The following is a 19,842-nucleotide window of genomic DNA, read 5'->3' as shown; positions in this document are numbered from 1 at the left end:
GTTTCGCAATCATCAGTCAGCTCTGCATGAAGAGGTTTTGGACTGAAGGAGGAAGTGAAAGTATCTGGAGAAAACCCAGACACGCACAGAATGACATGCAAATGTCTGTTAGTCAGTGACACACACTACATAGCTGTCTTTTATTTTAAACACAACATGGAAACTAAATGCAAAACAAGACAGGAGCTTCATTAATAATAATCACATTACAGGATCACACACACGCACACACACACACACACCCGCACACACACGCACACACACACACACACAGACACACACGTTTGTGTGGCTATCTTTGTGGGGACTTTTCATTTCTACAGCCTAAACCTTACCCTCATCTTAACCTCTAACCCTATCTGGTGGCTGAAATCTTTCAGAAACCCGGTATGAACACATCCTAACTCAACACTATGGCTATTGGACACAGATATGAGTTTTTATAAATAGGCAGAAAGGATGTTAACTGCACATAACTAATCAACAGGATCCCAGCAGAAAAAAAACAACAAAACAAAAAGAAATCATATATATTTTTTAACATTTTAATTAGATTTTCAGAAAAAAAGTTCTAAAGTTAAAGGCATAACATATGTTTTGGGATATACTTTAAGATAATTTGAAATTCACCCAAAAATGATAAAAACTAAATTCAACAATTTGCAAAGACTTGAAAACATTTTCATTCCAGTATGATGAGTGTGGATTATAAATGTGCAGTGCCTTGTCTAAGTATTATTACCCATAAAAACTTTTCCATAATCATGGCATAGAAAATACACAAACTTCTACACATTTTATTGAGATTTTATGGAACAGACCAACACAAAGTAATGTAAAGAGGAACAAAAATATTACAAGTTTTATGAAAATGTTTTACAACACAAAGTCTGAAAATGTGGCATGCATTTTCAGATGCACATTCACAAATACATTCCTTCCAGTCAGACTAAATTACAGCTCTGTGCAAAAAACATTGGGTAAAAATGTGCAAAGCTGGTACATATGTGAAAAGAGTTGCAGCAGCAATTGCAATGAAAAGTTGTTTCACAAGGTGTCTTGATTCTTGAAAGCTGAGTACACACACCAAACTGAAGAGTTGCGTGTTTGTGTGTATTTGAAAATAAGAAAGATAAATGCGCTAGAGCTTGTGGTTGTACCACTTAACTTGTCAGTATTACACATTAAAAAAGTGTGAAAATAATTGTGCCTTTTGTTGCTGAACTCACACTGAAAAACAGGAAGAACTTAATTTATAATAGATTTTAATTTTCTGTTTTCACTTTTCTTACCTTCCTGCTCTCTGTGTGTGGTATCGTTCACTTCCAGCCATGTTTGTCATGCTCTGAGTTGTTTTAAATTTTTGAATTATTTCTCCTTCTGTAGACATGGGCAACTTTTGGTGCCCGAGTTCTTGCTTTAGGCGTTTCCTGTGTTTCTCCACTTATGAGCAGTGACTGAAAGAAATGGGCCTCTCTATACCTCAAGAAAACATTAAGTATTAAATTGCTAACATTTATTTTATAGAAACTTATAGAAATGCTCCTAACTGTAAGGCTGTGTAAAAAAAAAAAATCCAGTTGCGATCATAAACGAATTAATTTTAAGGCGTTTTGCTTTTCTTTTTTTTTTTTTTGCAGCTTTTTTTCCCCCATACATGCAGATTCAATTCTGTCAGAGGATGTACTGGGATCCATCCAGACCTAGATGAAGAGACCTAATCCATTTTTGTGTCTGAAGGCACCGCAGTGATCGAAGACACTTTCTGCTCCATTTCTTTCCTTCGCTGCTTCTTGGCCGAGAGACAGATCCACACAAAAATAAAGAAACCTTCACAAAGAGGAAAGCAAAAATTGGTAAGTCTAAATTTGAACTGTCCTCAAACAAGAAAAGACGATCTTAGCCAATTCTCTTCCCTACGCAAGATTATGATTCCCCCCCGACAACTATGGTCCTATTCCAGCATTCATTTTTGAACAGTGAGAAAGCTTGTCAGAATGACGTGACAGTTTCCTAAACAATTTACTTAACCGCTTCCCACTGCGGATTCATTTTGTTTCATTAAGCGATCTGATTGGACGCTGGAAAAGATGATTGTTGTGTTCAAGTTGTGCTAAAAGGAGTTAGCCTATCAGCAAAGCTATTCTAGCTTGAAACAGCATCTCAATGCTAAACATGTAGCAGCAGCACAGATGTCCTTAATGCTAATGTCGGCGTCCACAGTTAAAATCTATAAAGAAGTTCTGATCAAGAGTTCCTGAAACACTTCAAATCTAAATGGTAGAATAGAACTTTGAACCAGTCTGAAGGTTAAATAACCTAAATAGATTAAAAACAATAAATATATTAGAAGTTGAGCTCATGTGTCTATTTGTTCAGTAATTTAGCAGAAAACTTGAAAATGTTGCTTAAATGTAATTCATTGCAAATAAATTAATCAGTTAACTTGCTTAAAGAAATTAATGGAGTCCCACCATTAACATTAACTTCAGCTAGTAGGCACAACAGAACCGGCCTGCTAATACTGATGAGTAGACTGTCAGGTAGAATCTGTAAAATATACTTAGCATACTCTGAATAGTAAAGCTAAAAGTAAATTCATTTAAATGTCTCTTTACTTGTCAACTACATCGGTAGGGACATTTAGTTTTCAGCAGATTCTCTTTGAAAGCTGAAGGAGACCTATTGACTCAAACAGGAGCACAGAGGCGTCGCTGATGTTTACATTTTATTAACTTTTTGTAAGACACTAAGCAGTTGATGTTTTACATCACTTTTTTATTGTTTGGTTTGCTTTTGTTTTTATTTATCCTCTACCATCCCCCACTGTTACAGTTGGTGACCTAGGCGACCGCCTAAAAGGCCTACGTCAAGAGCCACCCCTGCTAACAAGCACAACAACACTCTGATACATGCAACTGTTACCTTGTAGGGAGTTGAGGATGCAGAAAAGATAGAGCACTGTGTAGTTGACATAACCAGAACCCAGGAAGGCCAGACCCCAGGTGGTCCCCATCAGGCAGGTGAGGCCCAGCAGAGTCAGGCCGCTCTGGCAGGACGCGCTGAACCTCTGTGGAACTTCCTTTGACTTTCTGCTAGCACTGGCTTGAAGTTTTGAGTTAGTCTTTAACATTTTCTTCATCTTGCAGATGCTTGAGGCCACTGCCATCAGAATGCCAGAGTTAAAGATGAATATCAGGGTGAAATACACGAGATTCAGTGAGTAGAAGTAGGTGTCATCTGTGATCCAGCAGCTGTGAGACAGACGGACAATAATAGGCAGTTAACAGCAGCGGGTCTTTGAATGTAACAGGAAAAAGGAAGAAGATGGAACATTTTGCACTCACATTGTATCACTTCATAGATTGTGGAAGTGATACATTGCCATTGGGATTTTTTAAAAACACATTGACTTCCCAGAAACTACTTTGTTGTTGTAAGAAAGATTAAGGAAACCACTGGGATAATGTTGACATTATCATCAGACAGGCTGACATCAATCTGTTAAAAATGTACATCTTATGGAGTTTTTACCGTGCCAGGTATATTAATGGAAAAAAATAAATCAGCTATTATATGACATTTAGTACTGCTTTATATATTAAATTAGGATCCTTATTCACCTACAGCCAGTTAAAGTGTTGTCAGAATGTTGCATAGTCACAAATAATCACAACTAAACATAAATAGCAAAAAATAAAGAAAAAGCATAAATAAAATGTATTATAAAAGTAAAGTTATATTTTACTTACATGCTATTGGTTTGATTGATGTCTGACATGGTCAACTCTGTAACTCCGTAAAACTGTTTAACGTTCTTCACACACAAAGATATTGACACAATTATTGCAGGAATCCCTGGAAAACAGAACATTGGGCATTCAGTTGTACTAACACAAACTCAGTGTTCACATGAACTCAGTATTAACCCTTGAATCATATCACTGCATGTTCTAAAATGAATCCCAAACTTCTCCCCAGGCCTTTTGCGGCCTGAATATGGGTAATATTGTACACGCCACATTCAGATCAAAAATGTCTGGTTAATTTAGTATTTGTTGACAACAGAAATTGATGAACGCCAACATTCAAATGGCTATATCTTTTTTTTTTTATGTATTAGAAAACTTAAAATCCACATTGTCAGAATCTATAAATATCTCACATCGCCTCGCGGACAGACTTGCTCCTGGTTTTATCACATTTTTCAGTGCATTTCTCCTTATTTGGCTGTGGAAAATTAAGCCACATAAAGACAACAGTTTGGCTTAATTCATTGTACCAATAAAGTACAATGAATTAAATATAACAAAGGGGAGTATGATACAAAAAGTAGGACTCATCCTATAAACTGTTTTTGGATTAAGACTTGTTGTTTGATTGATGTACTAATTAGGAGGAGCTTCTGAAAACCAGAAAACCCTCAAAGCTTACCGAACTTTTTCACATTAAACTAAATATTTTAGATGAACAGACTCGGTCATCGCTGTTCAAAGTAAATCGGAAGGATCAGGCTGGTCACTGGATCATTTATCATGTTTGTGTGATATTGTCGTTTCATATAGTGAATAATTGCATTTACAATTACGCTCTGCTACATGTTTTTTTCTGTCTACAACAGTAAAATATTTGTGATGATTGCTCCTGCTTCTCTGCCTCCCAGCTGCAACAGAGTCACTCTGAGCATTAAAAACCAAGAAAGACAGAGAGATGCTGATATTTTTATTAACTTTAATGATTTTTTTCAGCTTTATTTTTATTGTTCTGGTGCTCATGCTCAAGCAAACGCACACTGGGAGAAAAAAAAAGTGTTGTCTGATTTTTTTTTCAAAGTCGCCAAAATGAAGATATTCTTCAAGTAAACCGATGAGACCCGTTAGCGTGTCATAACACTCACCCCATCCGACAAGAGACAGTTTGAGCAGGTAGCATTTGTAGTAGGTGTTGAACACCTTTATCAGCAGCAGGTAGAGGTGCAGGGCCTCGATGGCCATCCAGGTGAAACAGCAGAGCAGTGAGTAATGCATGAGCGCAGCTATGAACTCACAGACCCAGTCCGGCTCCACTGTGGCCCCCCACTCAGTCAGCAGGAAGGTAGAGTTAAGGAGAAACAAGGCGCCGCTCAGAGACACGTGGATGGACATGGAAGTGTCCATTGTGTTGCTCCTGAAGGATGAAAAACAAGATCTGGTAAGAGTATGCAGTGATTGGACAGGTTATAAACAACAGACTTTTCAGCTTTTTAATAAAACACAGAATTTACTAAAGTGTCCTTGGAGTGTAGTTGACATTTATCAAACTCGTACAAACCCAAATCCCATCTGTAACACGATCTACTCCAGAGTTTCCAAATTTTTCTGAGCCATGGCCCCAAAAACCATTAGCTTCTGATTATGGAACCACTTTGCAAATCCATAAACAATGCTAATATAATGTACAGAAACATAAACCATTAGATTTTTTTTCTCACATTTTATTCACTGTTCAATAATTATTACATTTGTTCAGCATAGGTGCTGCCTCAAACCTTCTGATTTTAGTTGGCAATGAGTTTTGTAGATAATATATTATAAATTCATCAATCTGATGTTCATATTATTATATCATACCTGATAATAACACTTTCTACCAGAAAAGGAATATCTCCTTTGGTTATAAGAAGATGTTGTAAATATTATTATCAGTCATATGTCAAATTTAGTTTAATCTCCACAGTTCTTACAGACGGCTCCTTTTGGTTTTTTTCTTGTCAGAAACTTTTCCATTTCGCTACGCTAGCTTGTGGAGCAAAGCAGTTTGATAGATTTGATGATAAGCCAATTAGACAGATGAGAAGGCAGATAATTTCCTGAATTTCCCGTCTGTGGGACAAAAAGGCTATTTCTATCTTCTATCTCTGTCGTCTCGTCAATAAGTTCCTGTAACTTGTAGCAGATTACAGTTTCTTTGAAAAAAAAACTGGTCTGATTAACAAGGCCAGATGTTGAGGAAATATTCATGGTAAAAACACCTTCACTGGTTTAACTAAGTCTTTGCCACTGACTACTATGTCACAATAAATGTGAAAAAAAGAACAATCCATTGGACTGTCTGACTGAAAACCACATAAACACAAAGTAAAGCAAAAAAGATGAGTTTCAGTTATTTAAATGTCTCTTTGGGCGCCACAGTTTTCTGCTAAGCTGCTAATTTGGAATGAGTTTCTGTGAAAGCCAGATCACCTTTTGTTTGATACCAGATGTTGAAAGCAGAGTGACTTTCACTGATGTTTAGGTGTTGCAAAGATGGATTAAACAGAATGTGGACAGATGCTTTGAAATGAAACTGGTGCACAAGCAGTGAACAAAAGCCAAGGTTTCACTTCTGGGTTCATGATTTCCACAGAAAAAAAAATGTCCCTGTTCACTATGAAGTTACAATGCAAGTGAAAAAAAAAAGCAAAACAAAGAAAATACGGTCCTTCATTCAATAGACTGAAGTGGATTTCTCCTAAATGTAATTCTGAGCTGGGAAACAAAAACAGAGGAGATGGAGAAACAAAATAAAGGGTGAGAATATGATGAGACTGACCAGAAAACCAATAAACATTTGATGTCTATTTCCAAATGTTCACATATCAAGGTCTAATTAGAGCTACTTTCTTTATCTCCAGAAAATAAAGTGACTTAGCAGCACTTTAGAACGTGTTTCTAGCAGGAGGTAATGAGCTCATAACCTCATTATCGAAAGTGTTGCCTCCATTAGTTGAGCTAATCTCTTTGCACAACTCCATCCACCGTATCTTTCTGATTGCACAGTCGCATACTTTCCCATCAAGAGCAACCCGCTGTAGCTGCCGTGGTGACATTTGGGGACTTCTTGAAACATCTTTCAATCTGCCCTCAGGGTGACCTGTCATGGTGTAAATTCATCTGGGCATCTTGCTGCTCTGAACGCCCTTCACTTGCAGATTATAATACAGATTGTCAAATTTCTCTTTTTTTTGTTGGTATTTTTATTTCTTTATCATGTTGAATATATCATTTGTAATCAGGTTTTCACTGGTACTTCAGAACATTTAATTCTTCATAGTTGTACAGAAAAGTTCACATTTGGTTTCCTAGCTGTACGCTGCCCTGGTTCTATGGCTCCATCCTGCCACCAAACACATGACTTTGGTCTAATGTGTAACATTAAACTTTAAGCGTTTCTTCATGTACGTTTAGAAGAAGATGATTGGAACTCCAACACTATAGTCTCGTACTTTAAATATTGGTTTTTTAATTTTATTTTTTAGTTTTAGATGGGTTCCTTTTTTAATTACTGACTGTTTTACGCTGTAGTTGGACGTCATTATCACTTTTGGATGAATATTTCTCCAGCCAGACTATTCAGTCTAATTAGAAGCAATGGGTTGCTTTTGACTTTTAATTTATCACCACATGTATTGTAGTAAGGAAAACTTAATTTGTTTTATAGAACTATGCATAACATGTTAAAAACATGTTCAGTATTTTATAAGATGCTGAGATTTTTTTTTAAAAGTGGATGCTTACCTGTTGAACACATATACAGCGAGAGACGAAGCGCTGAAGAAAAGAGAAATTCCACAGCCTATGTAACTGATGTATGACAGTAATTTCCAGTGGGCTTCATCTATTGGCATACGTATCTATAAAATAATAAAATAAAATGGTAAAAATACCAGCAGGGATTCTGAATCTTACTGGTTTACTTTCAGAAACATTTGGAAACAAATTAGAAGTGCAAATCACCATCATTTCTCTCATCTCATTAATGAAATCAAGATACTCTTTTATTCTAATTTCTTATAGTTTTATTAAAATTATTGTGAAATAACCATTGATTATGAGCAAATGGAACTTTGTCAAATGAAGAGCTCCTTGTTACCAGAAGGACAGCAAAGGGTGTTGCATGGCTGCACTTGCAGGTAACCTGATCTTGGTCGATCTCAGTTTCACATCCGTCTGGTTTCCAGGCAAAATCTTGAAACAACATTCAGTGTTTTAGTTACTGGTATAGAAAATACGGCACATTTCTTAACAAGACATTTTCATTTACTTATCAAACTTTGTGTTTAAAAATTAAGACATTCTCTAGTAAATTTAGTCTAAAAAATTGCTTCAATACATTAAAATCTATTACATGAATTAATTGAAATTAATGGATTAAAGTCTATGACCCAACCTTTACACAAAGTAACCGTTACAGTCCCACCTTGAAGCTCTGACAAAGATCTAACCAAGTTGAATGAAATGTTAATTCTACTATTAATTCTTTAAGAGTGATGAAAAACTTCTAGTTTCATAGATAGATTATTTTACATATAAAAATAATTGTTTTTCCATTTTATAAGTGAAATGATCTGCCAATGGTAGTTTTTGTCTCCCTAGTTTTTCACCACTTTTAAGGATTTATTAATGTAAAACTGGCTCCTATTTCTTGCTGAAAAGTTACTTGTAAGTTAGTTCTGTCTTATTTAATGTACGCTAAGATATTTTGACTAGAAACTAAACTACAAATACTTGGTAAGATTCAATAATTTTGCAGTCTAATAAAAAAGCTCAGATCTAAATTGAATGTTTTCTGTCTATTTTAGCCAAAGTTCAGCTTAAGCTCTTTAGATACTCATGATTACCACCGTCTGTAAGTGGTTATTGCTAAAGATTATTCTTTTACTAATCAACCAGTAGCTGTTGTGGCTGTTAGAATGTATCTGGATACTTGCTTGCCAAAAGTTGGTCAAATCTTCTACACTCCTACCTTCGACATCATCAAAGTAGTGACACAGTAACTGGGAATCATTCTGTGAAAACACAAACAATGCAGAGTCATCTTCTCTCACATTTTCTTGACTCGGTGAATGTGAGCCAAGCGTCTTACCGTTTCTGGTTTCACAACCCTGAAAATCATTTTGATTGGTGGCTTGAGATTCTGAAGGTGAGACTCGCCTGACTCCTCTATCCTGAGAACCATGGAGCAGATCTCCTCCTTGTCAAACTAGTAGGGAGACAAAACAGGAAGAAGGAGGAGAAGCTCAGCACTGTGACACTGCGCACAGCGTTTATTTGTTGCAGAAAACTGTTCGAAGAAAGTGTTCAATAAAAATCAGACGGGACGGGTCAAACCTGGAAGTGGCTGTGGTCCATGTAGCTGACCAGGCCAATAACTCGCTCCTCTGGTGGCATGTTTTTCAGTGCGTTCACTGGGATCCAAACCTCAGGGACAAATGAGCCGTTGTTGGGCCATAACTGGTAATAATAAAAACACAAAATAATGTCAAGTCACTTTAAAATAGATACACATATTTAATTTTTTATAAACTAAAAGAAGCTGACTTAAAAAAAAAAAAAAACTCATTAAAATGTATTTTTATGGCAGACAGAAGCAAAAGGGATGTAGCAAAAGTACAACTTCCTGTTCCATTACACCATAATATTTCATAATCACCTCATAGCATAAAAAACACCAAACAAAATAAACATATCCTTAGTTCAACCTCTGTAAAACAGATGTAAAAATATCTGATTGTCGGTGTTTCTCAACCTCTCACCGTCTTCCTCTTTCTCTTCTGACTTCACCACCTGCAGATAAACTTTCATTTCTCATATTCCTCTACATAACCCACAAATCTGAGGTGTTCCCAGCACCCCAGGAATACCTCATTGTTGTGCAGAAGTGTTGGACGTACTTATATTTCTGTCTCTAGGGAAGCAATAAATAGAAATTGTCTGTCAGACATGTCTGACTCTACTTGAAAACACGAATGTAGCAACACCAGACAAAAACAACAATTTCTAAACTACAGCAGCCACATCCTGCACATTCTCATTCCACGGTATTATTTTTATCATCCATATGCAATCCTGTTTGTAGGTTTTACTGTATTTGCTCACACTCTCTGGGGTCTTTTTTCTAAATGAAAATAACTTTCACTCCCTTTCTCCTTGATTTTATCTTAGTAATCTGCTTTGGCATTTTTGGGAAAAGACTTGACTATTTTCTGTTTCCTAGTCCCGGCTATTTAATCACCTAACATGACAAAATGTTTCTTTACAGAAAACCTAAAAAGTCCTGAATGTGTGTCTACTCTGAATACTGCCAGTGATTAGGTTGATAGGCTAACTACCTATACTGTATTTTTTCTGAAGAGTTTTAGGATGATAAAAAGGTGAAAGTATCACAGGTGATAGACTAGTTTAAGAAGAACTACTTTTGATCAAAATTGTGAATGTTAGAGTGAAGTGAAGGCTCAGAGCTTCTCCCACTTCTCAAGTCACTGTATGTATCTCAGAAGGTCTGAAGTCTTTAAGCACAGAGACTATCAGAAGAATCAAAAATGTATATCTTAACTGTCATGTAAAAAGAGTTATCATCATCTCACTGAAGCTTCCTGTGGCATTGTGGGAAGATGAACATCAACTGAGTGGAAAAAAGGCCAACAAGTGTGAGGCAAACAGAACCAGGGAGTCATCCATGTTTCCAGGGTTCCAGACCCATCAAGGGATCTTTATATTTCCCTGCTTCAACACTTGGGATTTAACTTACTGAATCATAAGTGGTCTTCTGCAGGTTAATAGAATTGAGGATATAAATTTAGGACTATGGTGCCATTGTACAACAACATAGCAACCATGACGTTAGAGATAAGTAACAGAGCAATGGAAAACATGCAAATCATAGACACTTCAGGCCATAACGTAAGCTTTCTGTGTTTACTTTGTTATCTGTTGTGCTGTAAAACTCCAGCAGGCGACCAGAGAACCTTCTGTATACTAAGGCTGTTTTCACACCTGACAGTCCAGTAGATGCAGTTAGATTGGGGGGTCAAAGGTGCACCCCATTCATTTTTAGATGGGGTGGTTCACTTTCACACTGCGCTGTGTCAAACCATGAAATCCTTTGATGAGCCTGTCCACACTCTCACCTGTGGGGAGCTGCACCAAAAACCACTGAAGGAAACAATATGAAAACCTTTTAAAAAAAGACACTGAGCGCAACTTCCTTCTTCACAAATTGTAAACAAAAATGGAGTGGCCTCAGATTTTAGTAGCTGTAGGATTTATCTTTTGTCTTTGGCAAAAGACCACAAGCAATTTCTCCCTCCAGTGCTAGACTCACACATTTATTTTGGTTGTATTTACCCAGAATGCCATGCGCCATAGTTCACTTCCTGCTTTTGGAGCGGCCTCTGATCCTATTGGAATTCAAATTCAGGATTTGGACCGCACCAGAAATCACTTCAACCGAACTGAGATAAGTTTTTAGACTTCGATTCTTGGTCTGCATCAGAGTTTGATTCACATTTCCCCAAGTGAACCAAAACTTCTAGGCCAATGAACAAGAGTTCAATTAAAGTGGACTAAACAGGGCTGGTGTAAATGCACCCTAAGGCTGAATTTGGTTTGATGACATTATATGACACTTGTAACTTAACATGGTTGAATGGACCAGGAATATTTGTCTAGTCTATTCACATTGTTTGAAAGGCCTCAAGGAAAATCCGTCAGAATCACTAATGCAAAACTCTCCAGCATTTCATTCACCCAGGGTGACTTTCATCATGACTTTTATTAAATAGAAGCATGAGTAAATTTGCTACAAAAAACAAACAAACAGAAAATAGGCTTGTTAGTACTTGGAGAGGTACCGTATGCATGCAGTATTTCTCAAAGTGTTCGGTGGTATGGAGAAATACGATAATGTACTTCCTCTGCAGATTACACCATGACTACACCTTTCATACCTCAACATATTTACAAATGTTGTACCTGAGGAGCTTCCAATGGGATCATGTCCTCTGAAACGTTGAGGACTGTGTCATTGATTTTGAAAACTTTCACAGACAAGTACTTCAGGTTGTAGGTCTTGGAGCTGCCACCCTCAAGGTCAGTCGTATTCATAATTTTATGAATTATTTGCTTCTCCAGTCTATAGAAGGGACAAAACAAAACATGTCTGCTTTATAGAAACAAGTAATGATTGAAAAGTCACAAATACAGTGCCTTGCATGCACCCCTCTGTCAGGTGTAGGTTTTGGGGATTTATGTGACAGAATAACATGGCGCAGCGCATAGAAACAGATGTCCAGTCTGTTTTCTATTAGAGCTCAAAGTCAGAAATTTTTATGAACATTTTTCAAGTGTTAGCAGAGATTTTACATTAGGATTTGGTCTGGGCTTTTGCTGGGCTATTTTAGTGCTGGAATAAAGCTTGATTTAAATCCCCATGAAATGATGCTGCCACTACCATGTTTCACAGTAGGGAATGGTGTGTTCTGTTCAGTACGCACACAGTCAGTTTAGGAGACTACAAGGAAGTCAGTGTTTTAACGGCGATGCTTTAGTGGCTACTCTGCTTACCAAGAAAATAAATAAATAAAAAATAGAAAAGAAAAGTTAACAAAAGACTGGCACTTACATTACATACACCTTCTTAATTTCATAACTGGTTCTGAAGAGATTCGGACATGAATCCTTTATGTACAGGAGTGCCTTCATTTTCTTCTGGGCGTCGTTGATTTCTTTCAATCTGTGAATAAGTGGCAGGATGGAGTCTTCCCTGCAGTGGGCGAGGTAGCAGAGGGTGTCTGACAGGAAAGACAGATCAAACAGAAAACACTATAAAAAATTATATGCATTCTACACAGTTTGGGCTGGTAAAATTGCACAGAAGGGTAAAAGTTTCAATATAAATCAATTATTTACCAAGACTGATGCAAATTAGCATGCAGGTGCAAACAGAGTCTTTTGCACACATTATGTGCACACATTATGAACAAGCTCTTTACGTCGGGTTAAACTGAAAAACAAGTAACACATTTCCCAAGAAAGATTCTCCTACTTACTTCCATGTATGGTATACACAGTGATGTTACTTTCATTTGCCACTGAACAGTTTACGCAGCCATGTGATCCATTGAACCACGTGACATTGGTGGGTATGCACCAAAAGAAACAGTCTTCATCGTTCTCACATAAAGCACCTTCACTATTCCACTTCTCAGTCATGCTTCCAGAAGGCACCGTGATGTTTAAATTGTACTCACAGATGCTGATACACACTGAGGACAGAAGGCAAAACAAACTCATTTATTGTATATAGACAGCACAAAAAATACTTTTTTTTTACCTTGTTACTGATGTTGCACTTCTGGAGAAACTGAGTTCTCAGAGCCTTTTTTTCTAAACAAGTAATGAAAAGAAATAATAATAATCTGGCACTTGTACCTTCATCAACCCTTGACTGGTGGAGCAGCAGCAAAATCAGAACTGGGATCATGGTTTATGCTCTGTGTGTATGGAATAAAAACATACACAAGAAAGGTAAAGTAAAGGGACATTTTCCTTTACTTAACAAATTTATTTAAAATTCTTACTATATAGATCTCTCTCTCCAAATATACAGCCTGGCCAAAAAAACTGTGAGTGTGTTTGTGTTTATAAAGTTTCTTCATATGAACCTCCAGTCTGTCGTGGCACATGGTCAAACCTCCAGGAGGTTTCTTCCTGTTAAAGGTTTTTTTTTTCTTCTCCACTGTTGCTACATGCATGCGTAATATTAGGGATTTTCATTTCATACAACTGTTACATGTCATTTGAAAGTTGTTCTTTTATTGTATAACTTTTCGGACTAGAAGTAAAGCCAACATTTCAAAGTGGCCTCGTAAAAGTCCTGATCTGAAAAGATTAGGGTCACATTAAGGAGGTCAAAGATAAATAGTAAATACCAGTGAAAACATACACACTGGTTAACAATTCTAATATCTGATTGCTGCAATGAAGAGAAAAGAAAATCTTATTGAATAAATTAAACATTTGAGTATGATAAATCAAACATTGCAGAGCAAAATGCTAGAAACTGGCAACATGACTTAATGTTTTATTTGACACAATGCAGAGTAACACTTTATTTGAAGGGGTGAATAAGACTGACATGACACTGTCATAAACATGACATAACACCTGTCATGAACATGAATATTTATGACTGTTGTCATAAAGTGTCATTCGGTAAATTATGACACTTTTAATACAAAGTCGACATTATTCAAAATGTCTTTGTTATGACAACTTGACATTAACCAGGAAATCATTACTGTTTAAACTTTACCTTTAATAACATAAAGTTACCTAATTTTTAAAGTGCAGTCAGTAATAATTTTACAACAAATTTATATCAGTAATGATTACCAAATGACGCTTTATGACAACAGTCATAAATATTCATGAAGGCTTATTCATGTTCATGACAGGTGTTATGTCATGTTTATGAAAGTGACATGACAGTCTTATTCACAACCCTTCAAATAAAGTGTTACCCAATGCAGTATCAAATATCTCTTCTTACTTTTAAGATGTTTTATGCATTCATAGAAATCCAACAGAGTAAAAAAGCTTACCTCAGCCTTCAGATGCCAGAACTGCTTTTTTCTCAAGTTAACAGAATGAAGGGAAGACGAGGCTGACACAAGATGAAACGTTCCAATAAGGCGCTCAAAGATGCTGCTGTGCATCTTTGAGCACAGCAGCATCTGTTTTATGCAAATAATTTTTATGGTGCCACCTGAGCTCCCTGAATGAGTAACGTTTGCAGTGCAGCTCTGTGCTAATATTAACAGGAACATGATCCAACATGATGACATCATGTGAAAATGACCAGTTTGAATCTAAAGGGTTTTTCTTTCACACTGACTGCAGGTGCAGCAGTTTGTAGAATGAGGCCATCGCTGAAAACATCATGAATTAATGTAGACATAGAGAAGATTCAGATTCTTAAAGAACAATGAAAAAAACCCAGGTTTTACACTGAAACTTTATGTGGCAACCTGGGGGGTGGATTTTCTTAATATGAACCCAAATATAAAATATTAAAGGTTATGATAACCAACAACGCCACCTGGAATAAATCCAGGAAAATATAATGTAGTAAGGACACAGGTAAGTTCTACTGGAAATGAGGAGACAAGATTCAGAAAGTTCTACAAAATTTATTAAGCTTCAAAATATCTTTAATTTCTAATAATCTACGGAGAAATTGAATGGTTAAAACAGTGAATGCATTTAACAAAATAATCAAATGTCTAAATTTCAAAGGAAACTGAGGCTTACCGATGGGGGAAGTAGTGAGGGAAGGGGCAACATCCAGTGCAGAAAAAGGGACCACCCTGGACACTACAAGAACACGGCAAACAAAAGAAAGAAAAAAAAAGGTGCTCCAACAAAACACACAAGACAAGACACCGCCACCAGGGGTCACCACCGCCACCACAGAAGCCTTAGTCCCTAAAAGACAGACAAGAAAATAAAACAATACAAGTAAAACAGTAATACAATAGCCTTACAATGTTGCACTTTATCGCCAAGAAAAGTGCAGATTAGTATTTTAAAACAATTTCTAAGTAGGCAAAACAGCAGCGAGCATCACTCCAGGTGCAATGCTGATGAGTCAGAAGGCTAAGAAGAATAGAGCAAATTATTAATACAACTGCTAACAAAAACATAACTTGCAGCAGCCGCTTACCTGTGAACTGATAAATGACTGCACTGCCAAATAATCAGATCCCCAATTCCACCCAGAAGTAGTGCAACTGTAAGAAAACGCTATGTGAAGGTTTTGTTTACATGGATAGACGCTACTTAGCCACGCTAAGCCCTTACCTTACTGTCAGCAAATGAATAAACGGACAGATCGGTCCAAATATTAGAGGTGCAGCAAAGGAGGCTAAGCAGATAAACCAATTAGTATTACTAGCAATTATTAAAGCCAACAAACAATAAAACAGCCACGCTTACCCAGAACAGTGCAAACAAAGGAAGCAGATTTGGTTGACGTCACAACGCAAGCAGCCTCATGACAGGTGAAGGCTTGCTTATATGCAGCAGCTGAAATTGGCCTTAAAGTGGCAGCGCATCATTTATGCTGCTACAGTCTACCCCCCCAACTTGCGTCGACGCCCCGACGACGACCCCTAAACATACTAGCACCAAGGTCTAAATACTACAGAAACAGCATTGCAATTTAAATCAGGAGAGTTTGCAGCCCCATGAGCTAGTGCCATTGGTCTTGGGAGATGGTGGACATTGGAGTGCTGACCTGCTGTTGAACGTGTAGTTCTCCTCATCACCCTCGGAGGGCCCTGATCGTTACTTGAGCTGGCAACACTAGGAGTTTGAGATGCAGATGTTGAAGGAGCTTCATGAAGGGATGCCCCGGAGGACAGAGGAACAGTGTCATTTCTGACCATTCGTGGGTCGGCGGGCAAAGAAGGTGGTGGCGGGTTGACATTCACCTTCAAAAACAAATCAGGATCATATTCATCCTCAGAGGATGAATCATTCAACAGTGGTTCACCACGAGGTGATGCTGGGACATCACTACAAACAACTGGCTTCAATAGAGACCGATGGACCCTTTTTGTTCTGTTCAATTCATCTGCAGGAGCAACAGTGTAAACTGCTCCAGTGTCACCTAGTACTTTCAGGACCTTATACACCTTGGAGCGCCACAGATCTTGAATTTTGTGTCTTCCCTGGTGACTGGTGTTTCGAAGTAGGACAAGTTGGCCTTCATGCAGAGGTGAGTCTTGAACATGCTGGTCATTATTTCTCTTTCTCCTATTTGCAGCAGTCTTCAGCTTCTCCCTTGCTTCCTCAAAAGCCAGTTTCAAGCGCGTCTGGTGCTCTGCAACCCACTTGTTAACACTGCCAGCACTTGGTTCCGATACATGGCTGAGCAGAAAATCTAAAGGAAGCCTAGGTTGTTGGCCAAACATCAGAAAGAAGGGACTTTCTCCAGTGCTCTGATGTGGTGTGGTGTTATAACAAAAGACAACTTGTGGCAAATAAGCAGTCCATGCCCTCTTGCTGGTGGTGGGGAGGGTACGCAACAGGTTATGAAGCGTACGATTAAACCTTTCACATTGTCCATTTCCAGCAGGGTGGTACGGTGTGGTCCTGGACTTCTTGATGCCATAGAACTGACAGAGTTGCTGGATAAGGGAACTTTCAAAATTACGCCCCTGGTCTGAGTGAACACGGGCTGGTACACCAAACTTCGAAAACCACTCCGTCACCAGGACGTGGGCCACAGTAGAGGCACGTTGATCTCTGGTTGGTATGGCCAGGGTGTATTTGCTAAAAACATCAGTTAAGATGAGCACATTCTCTCGGCCATCTTGAGAAGGCTCTAGGACTGTAAAATCCATGGCAAGGATCTCATTGGGCCGTGATGCTAACAAATGGCTCATATAGGTCCGTGCAGTAGGCCGAGTATCTTTTGCCACTTGGCATCGCTCACATGACCTGCACCAATCAACAACATCAGAGGACATTTTTGGCCAATAACATCTTGTCCTCAGAAGTGAGAGAGTCCTGTCCACACCTTGATGTCCATGGTCTTGGTGAGCCTGAGTCAGGACCTCCTCCTTCAAGGCTGTGGGCAGCAACATCTGTAGGATCTCCTCAGCACCATCGGGGCGAAAGGTCCTGCGGTAGAGTACACCATCCCTCTCCACCAAGCGATCCCACTGCCTCAGGAGGGCCAACAGAGGTGACGGTAAGTTCTTTCGCTCTGTGCGGTCGGGTTGTTTCTTGCAAGCCCAGAAGCTCCAAAGTTCCTGCAAGACTGGGTCAGCATGTTGTAATACTTGCATATCCTTTGTGGTGCGTTCAGGAAGAACAGTGATGGCAGCTTGAGTAGCATCCTGTCTCTCCATCATCAGCTGCAGAGATTCAGGCAGACTACTCCCTGGAACGAGAGCACCAACCTGTTCTCCAGTAGATGGATGTTTTCTGGAAAGGGCATCTGCGTTCCTGTTTGTACGCCCGGACCGGTACTGGATCTTAAAGTCAAAGGAGGCAAGTTGTGCAGCCCATCGGTGTTCAGTGGCACCCAGCTTGGCAGTACTGAGATAACTGAGGGGATTGTTATCAGTGAATACAAGACATTTATGGCCCAACAAGTACTCTCTGAATTTCTCAGTCATGGCCCATTTAAGGGCTAAAAATTCAAGTTTCATGGAACTGTAGTTATCCATATTACGTTCAGTCGGTCTTAATCCTCGGCTGGCGTAAGCGATAGGACGCACCACCCCATCCTGTTGTTGGGAGAGGACAGCGCCCAGACCACCATGGCTCGCGTCCACTTCTAGAATAAAAGGCAGAGAAAAGTCAGCGTAGGCTAACACAGGTGAGGTAGTTAGCCTCCTTTTCAGTTCCTCAAAGCTCTGTTGGTGTTCTGCAGTCCAGCCCTCAGTGATGTCCTGTCTTGGCCGCTTCTTTGCTCTTGAACTGCTTAGCTGTCCCACTAGGTGGTGAAGGGGCGCAGCCAGCTTAGCAAAGCCTGCAACGAACCGCCGATAATAACTGGCGAACCCAAGGAAGGACCTCAGCTCAGTTGACGTGGTGGGGCGCGGCCAGTTAACCACTGCCTCAATTTTAGATGGATCAGTTGCAACACCTTTATTAGAAATGACATGGCCCAAGTATTTAACTTCTGTTTGAAGAAAGGAGCATTTTGTCAGCTTTGCCTTGAGACCCTCTTTCTTCAGGCGTCCAAGAACCATCCCCAAGCGCTCCAAATGCTGTTCCACAGTGGAAGAAAATACAACTATGTCATCAAGATACAGAAGTAATGACTGATTCTGTTTGTCAGAGAAAATGCGCTGCATAAGCCTCTGAAACGTACTGGGCGCATTACAAAGGCCAAATGGCATTCTATTCCACTCAAATAGACCAAATGGAGTGCAGAACGCCGTTTTATGACGATCTGCTTCTGTAACAGGTACCTGGTTGTAACCACTTGCCAGATCCAAGGTAGAAAACCAGCAAGCACCTGTGAGTGCATCTAAAGACTCCTCAATGCGTGGTAATGGAAAGGCATCTTTGCGGGTTTTGCTGTTAAGCTGCCGATAGTCCACACACAGCCTCAGGCTCCCATCCTTCTTTTTGACCAACACAATGGGAGATGCATAGGGGCTGCAGCTCTCTCTGATCACATTAGTACCAAGTAGCTGATTGATGTGATTCTTTACTGCTTCATAGTCTGACGGTGGTATACGCCGGTAACGCTGCTTTACAGGAGTCTCATCAATAAGGGGTATATCATGACTAATTATATTTGTACACCCCAAGTCACCATCATTTTCTGCAAAAACAGATGAATAATCCCTAAGAAGGGTCCTCACCTGACCCTGATGTGTGCTGGGTAGTTGGGAAAGGTCAATGGCCTCAATTTGGTCCTGCACAGTTGAGACTACAACCTGAGAGGACACCTTAGCTGTATATGAGGGCTCTTCTGTAACACCAGCTGGCAGACTGATAACATTAACATGATGCAGAGTACCAACTACAGTATGTGGGTAAAGCAAGATGTCTGTAGAGCCTACATTAACAACTGGTATGTAGGCTGTGCCTCGCACCACACGGACAAGAGCAGGAGAGGCAAGCAAACCCCCAGGCAGACCTGACTCAGGAGGCTCAAATAGTACAGCCTGTGACAGCTGATCAGTGCATGTAGCAGCCACCAGCTTCATAACCCCACCTGGAACTCTACATGCTGCCCGACCCCGCACCTTTACCTTCCCCACAGAGTCGGATGCATCCTGCAAGCTTGCTTGATGACACTTTTGCAATGCAGGCCAGATTTCATGTGGAGCCTGTGGGACATTGTCTCGATTAAACAACCCTGCACCATGCTGCACAAAAAGCTCATGATAGCATTTTTGGATTACATTCATGCCTAAAACACCTGGTGTGGGAGGCACTTTGCCAGGAGGATCTTTTACAATTAAAACCCCGCAGTTTGGGATATCTTTGCCACAAAGTTCAACACTAAGCTCTA

The 19,842-nt window shown here is 39.2% G+C and overlaps 1 protein-coding gene across 2 annotated transcripts; it reads right to left on the bottom strand.

The window, feature by feature from the left end:
* Nucleotides 1-121: 121 nt before the first annotated feature.
* On the bottom strand, nt 122-13,281 carry LOC106908481 (adhesion G protein-coupled receptor G3-like). Of its 2 annotated transcripts, none has more exons than XM_088004113.1 (13): nt 13,230-13,281; nt 12,848-13,063; nt 12,421-12,589; nt 11,772-11,931; nt 9,129-9,251; nt 8,884-9,000; nt 8,758-8,806; nt 7,891-7,985; nt 7,536-7,651; nt 4,898-5,166; nt 3,753-3,858; nt 2,926-3,254; nt 122-1,830 (listed from the first exon to the last, which is right to left on the bottom strand). In XM_088004113.1, exons 1-13 carry the CDS (start codon nt 13,279-13,281, stop codon nt 1,718-1,720), a joined length of 1,914 nt encoding a protein of 637 aa, XP_087860239.1. In that variant the 3' UTR covers nt 122-1,717. The 2 variants fall into 2 exon arrangements, with proteins under 2 accessions (XP_087860239.1, XP_014830086.2); XM_014974600.2 differs by having other exon boundaries at nt 8,764-8,806.
* Between the last annotated feature and the right edge of the window lie 6,561 nt (nt 13,282-19,842).

The sequence above is a fragment of the Poecilia mexicana genome, unplaced genomic scaffold, assembly GCF_051168715.1.
Source record: "Poecilia mexicana isolate PSO_F unplaced genomic scaffold, ASM5116871v1 scaffold_3, whole genome shotgun sequence".
Taxonomy (NCBI): domain Eukaryota; kingdom Metazoa; phylum Chordata; class Actinopteri; order Cyprinodontiformes; family Poeciliidae; genus Poecilia; species Poecilia mexicana.
This window is presented reverse-complemented; position numbering and strand designations above follow the sequence as displayed.

Coding starts and splice junctions, on each gene's coding strand:
- LOC106908481 (XM_088004113.1), bottom strand. CDS start 13,281: ATGATCCCAGTTCTGATTTTGCTGCTGCTCCACCAGTCAAGGGTTGAT. Junction 13,064..13,229: donor CCAGTCAAGGGTTGATGAAG/GTACAAGTGCCA, acceptor TTCTGTCCTCAG/TGTGTATCAGCATCTGTGAG. Junction 8,807..8,883: donor GGGTTGTGAAACCAGAAACG/GTAAGACGCTTG, acceptor GTGTTTTCACAG/AATGATTCCCAGTTACTGTG.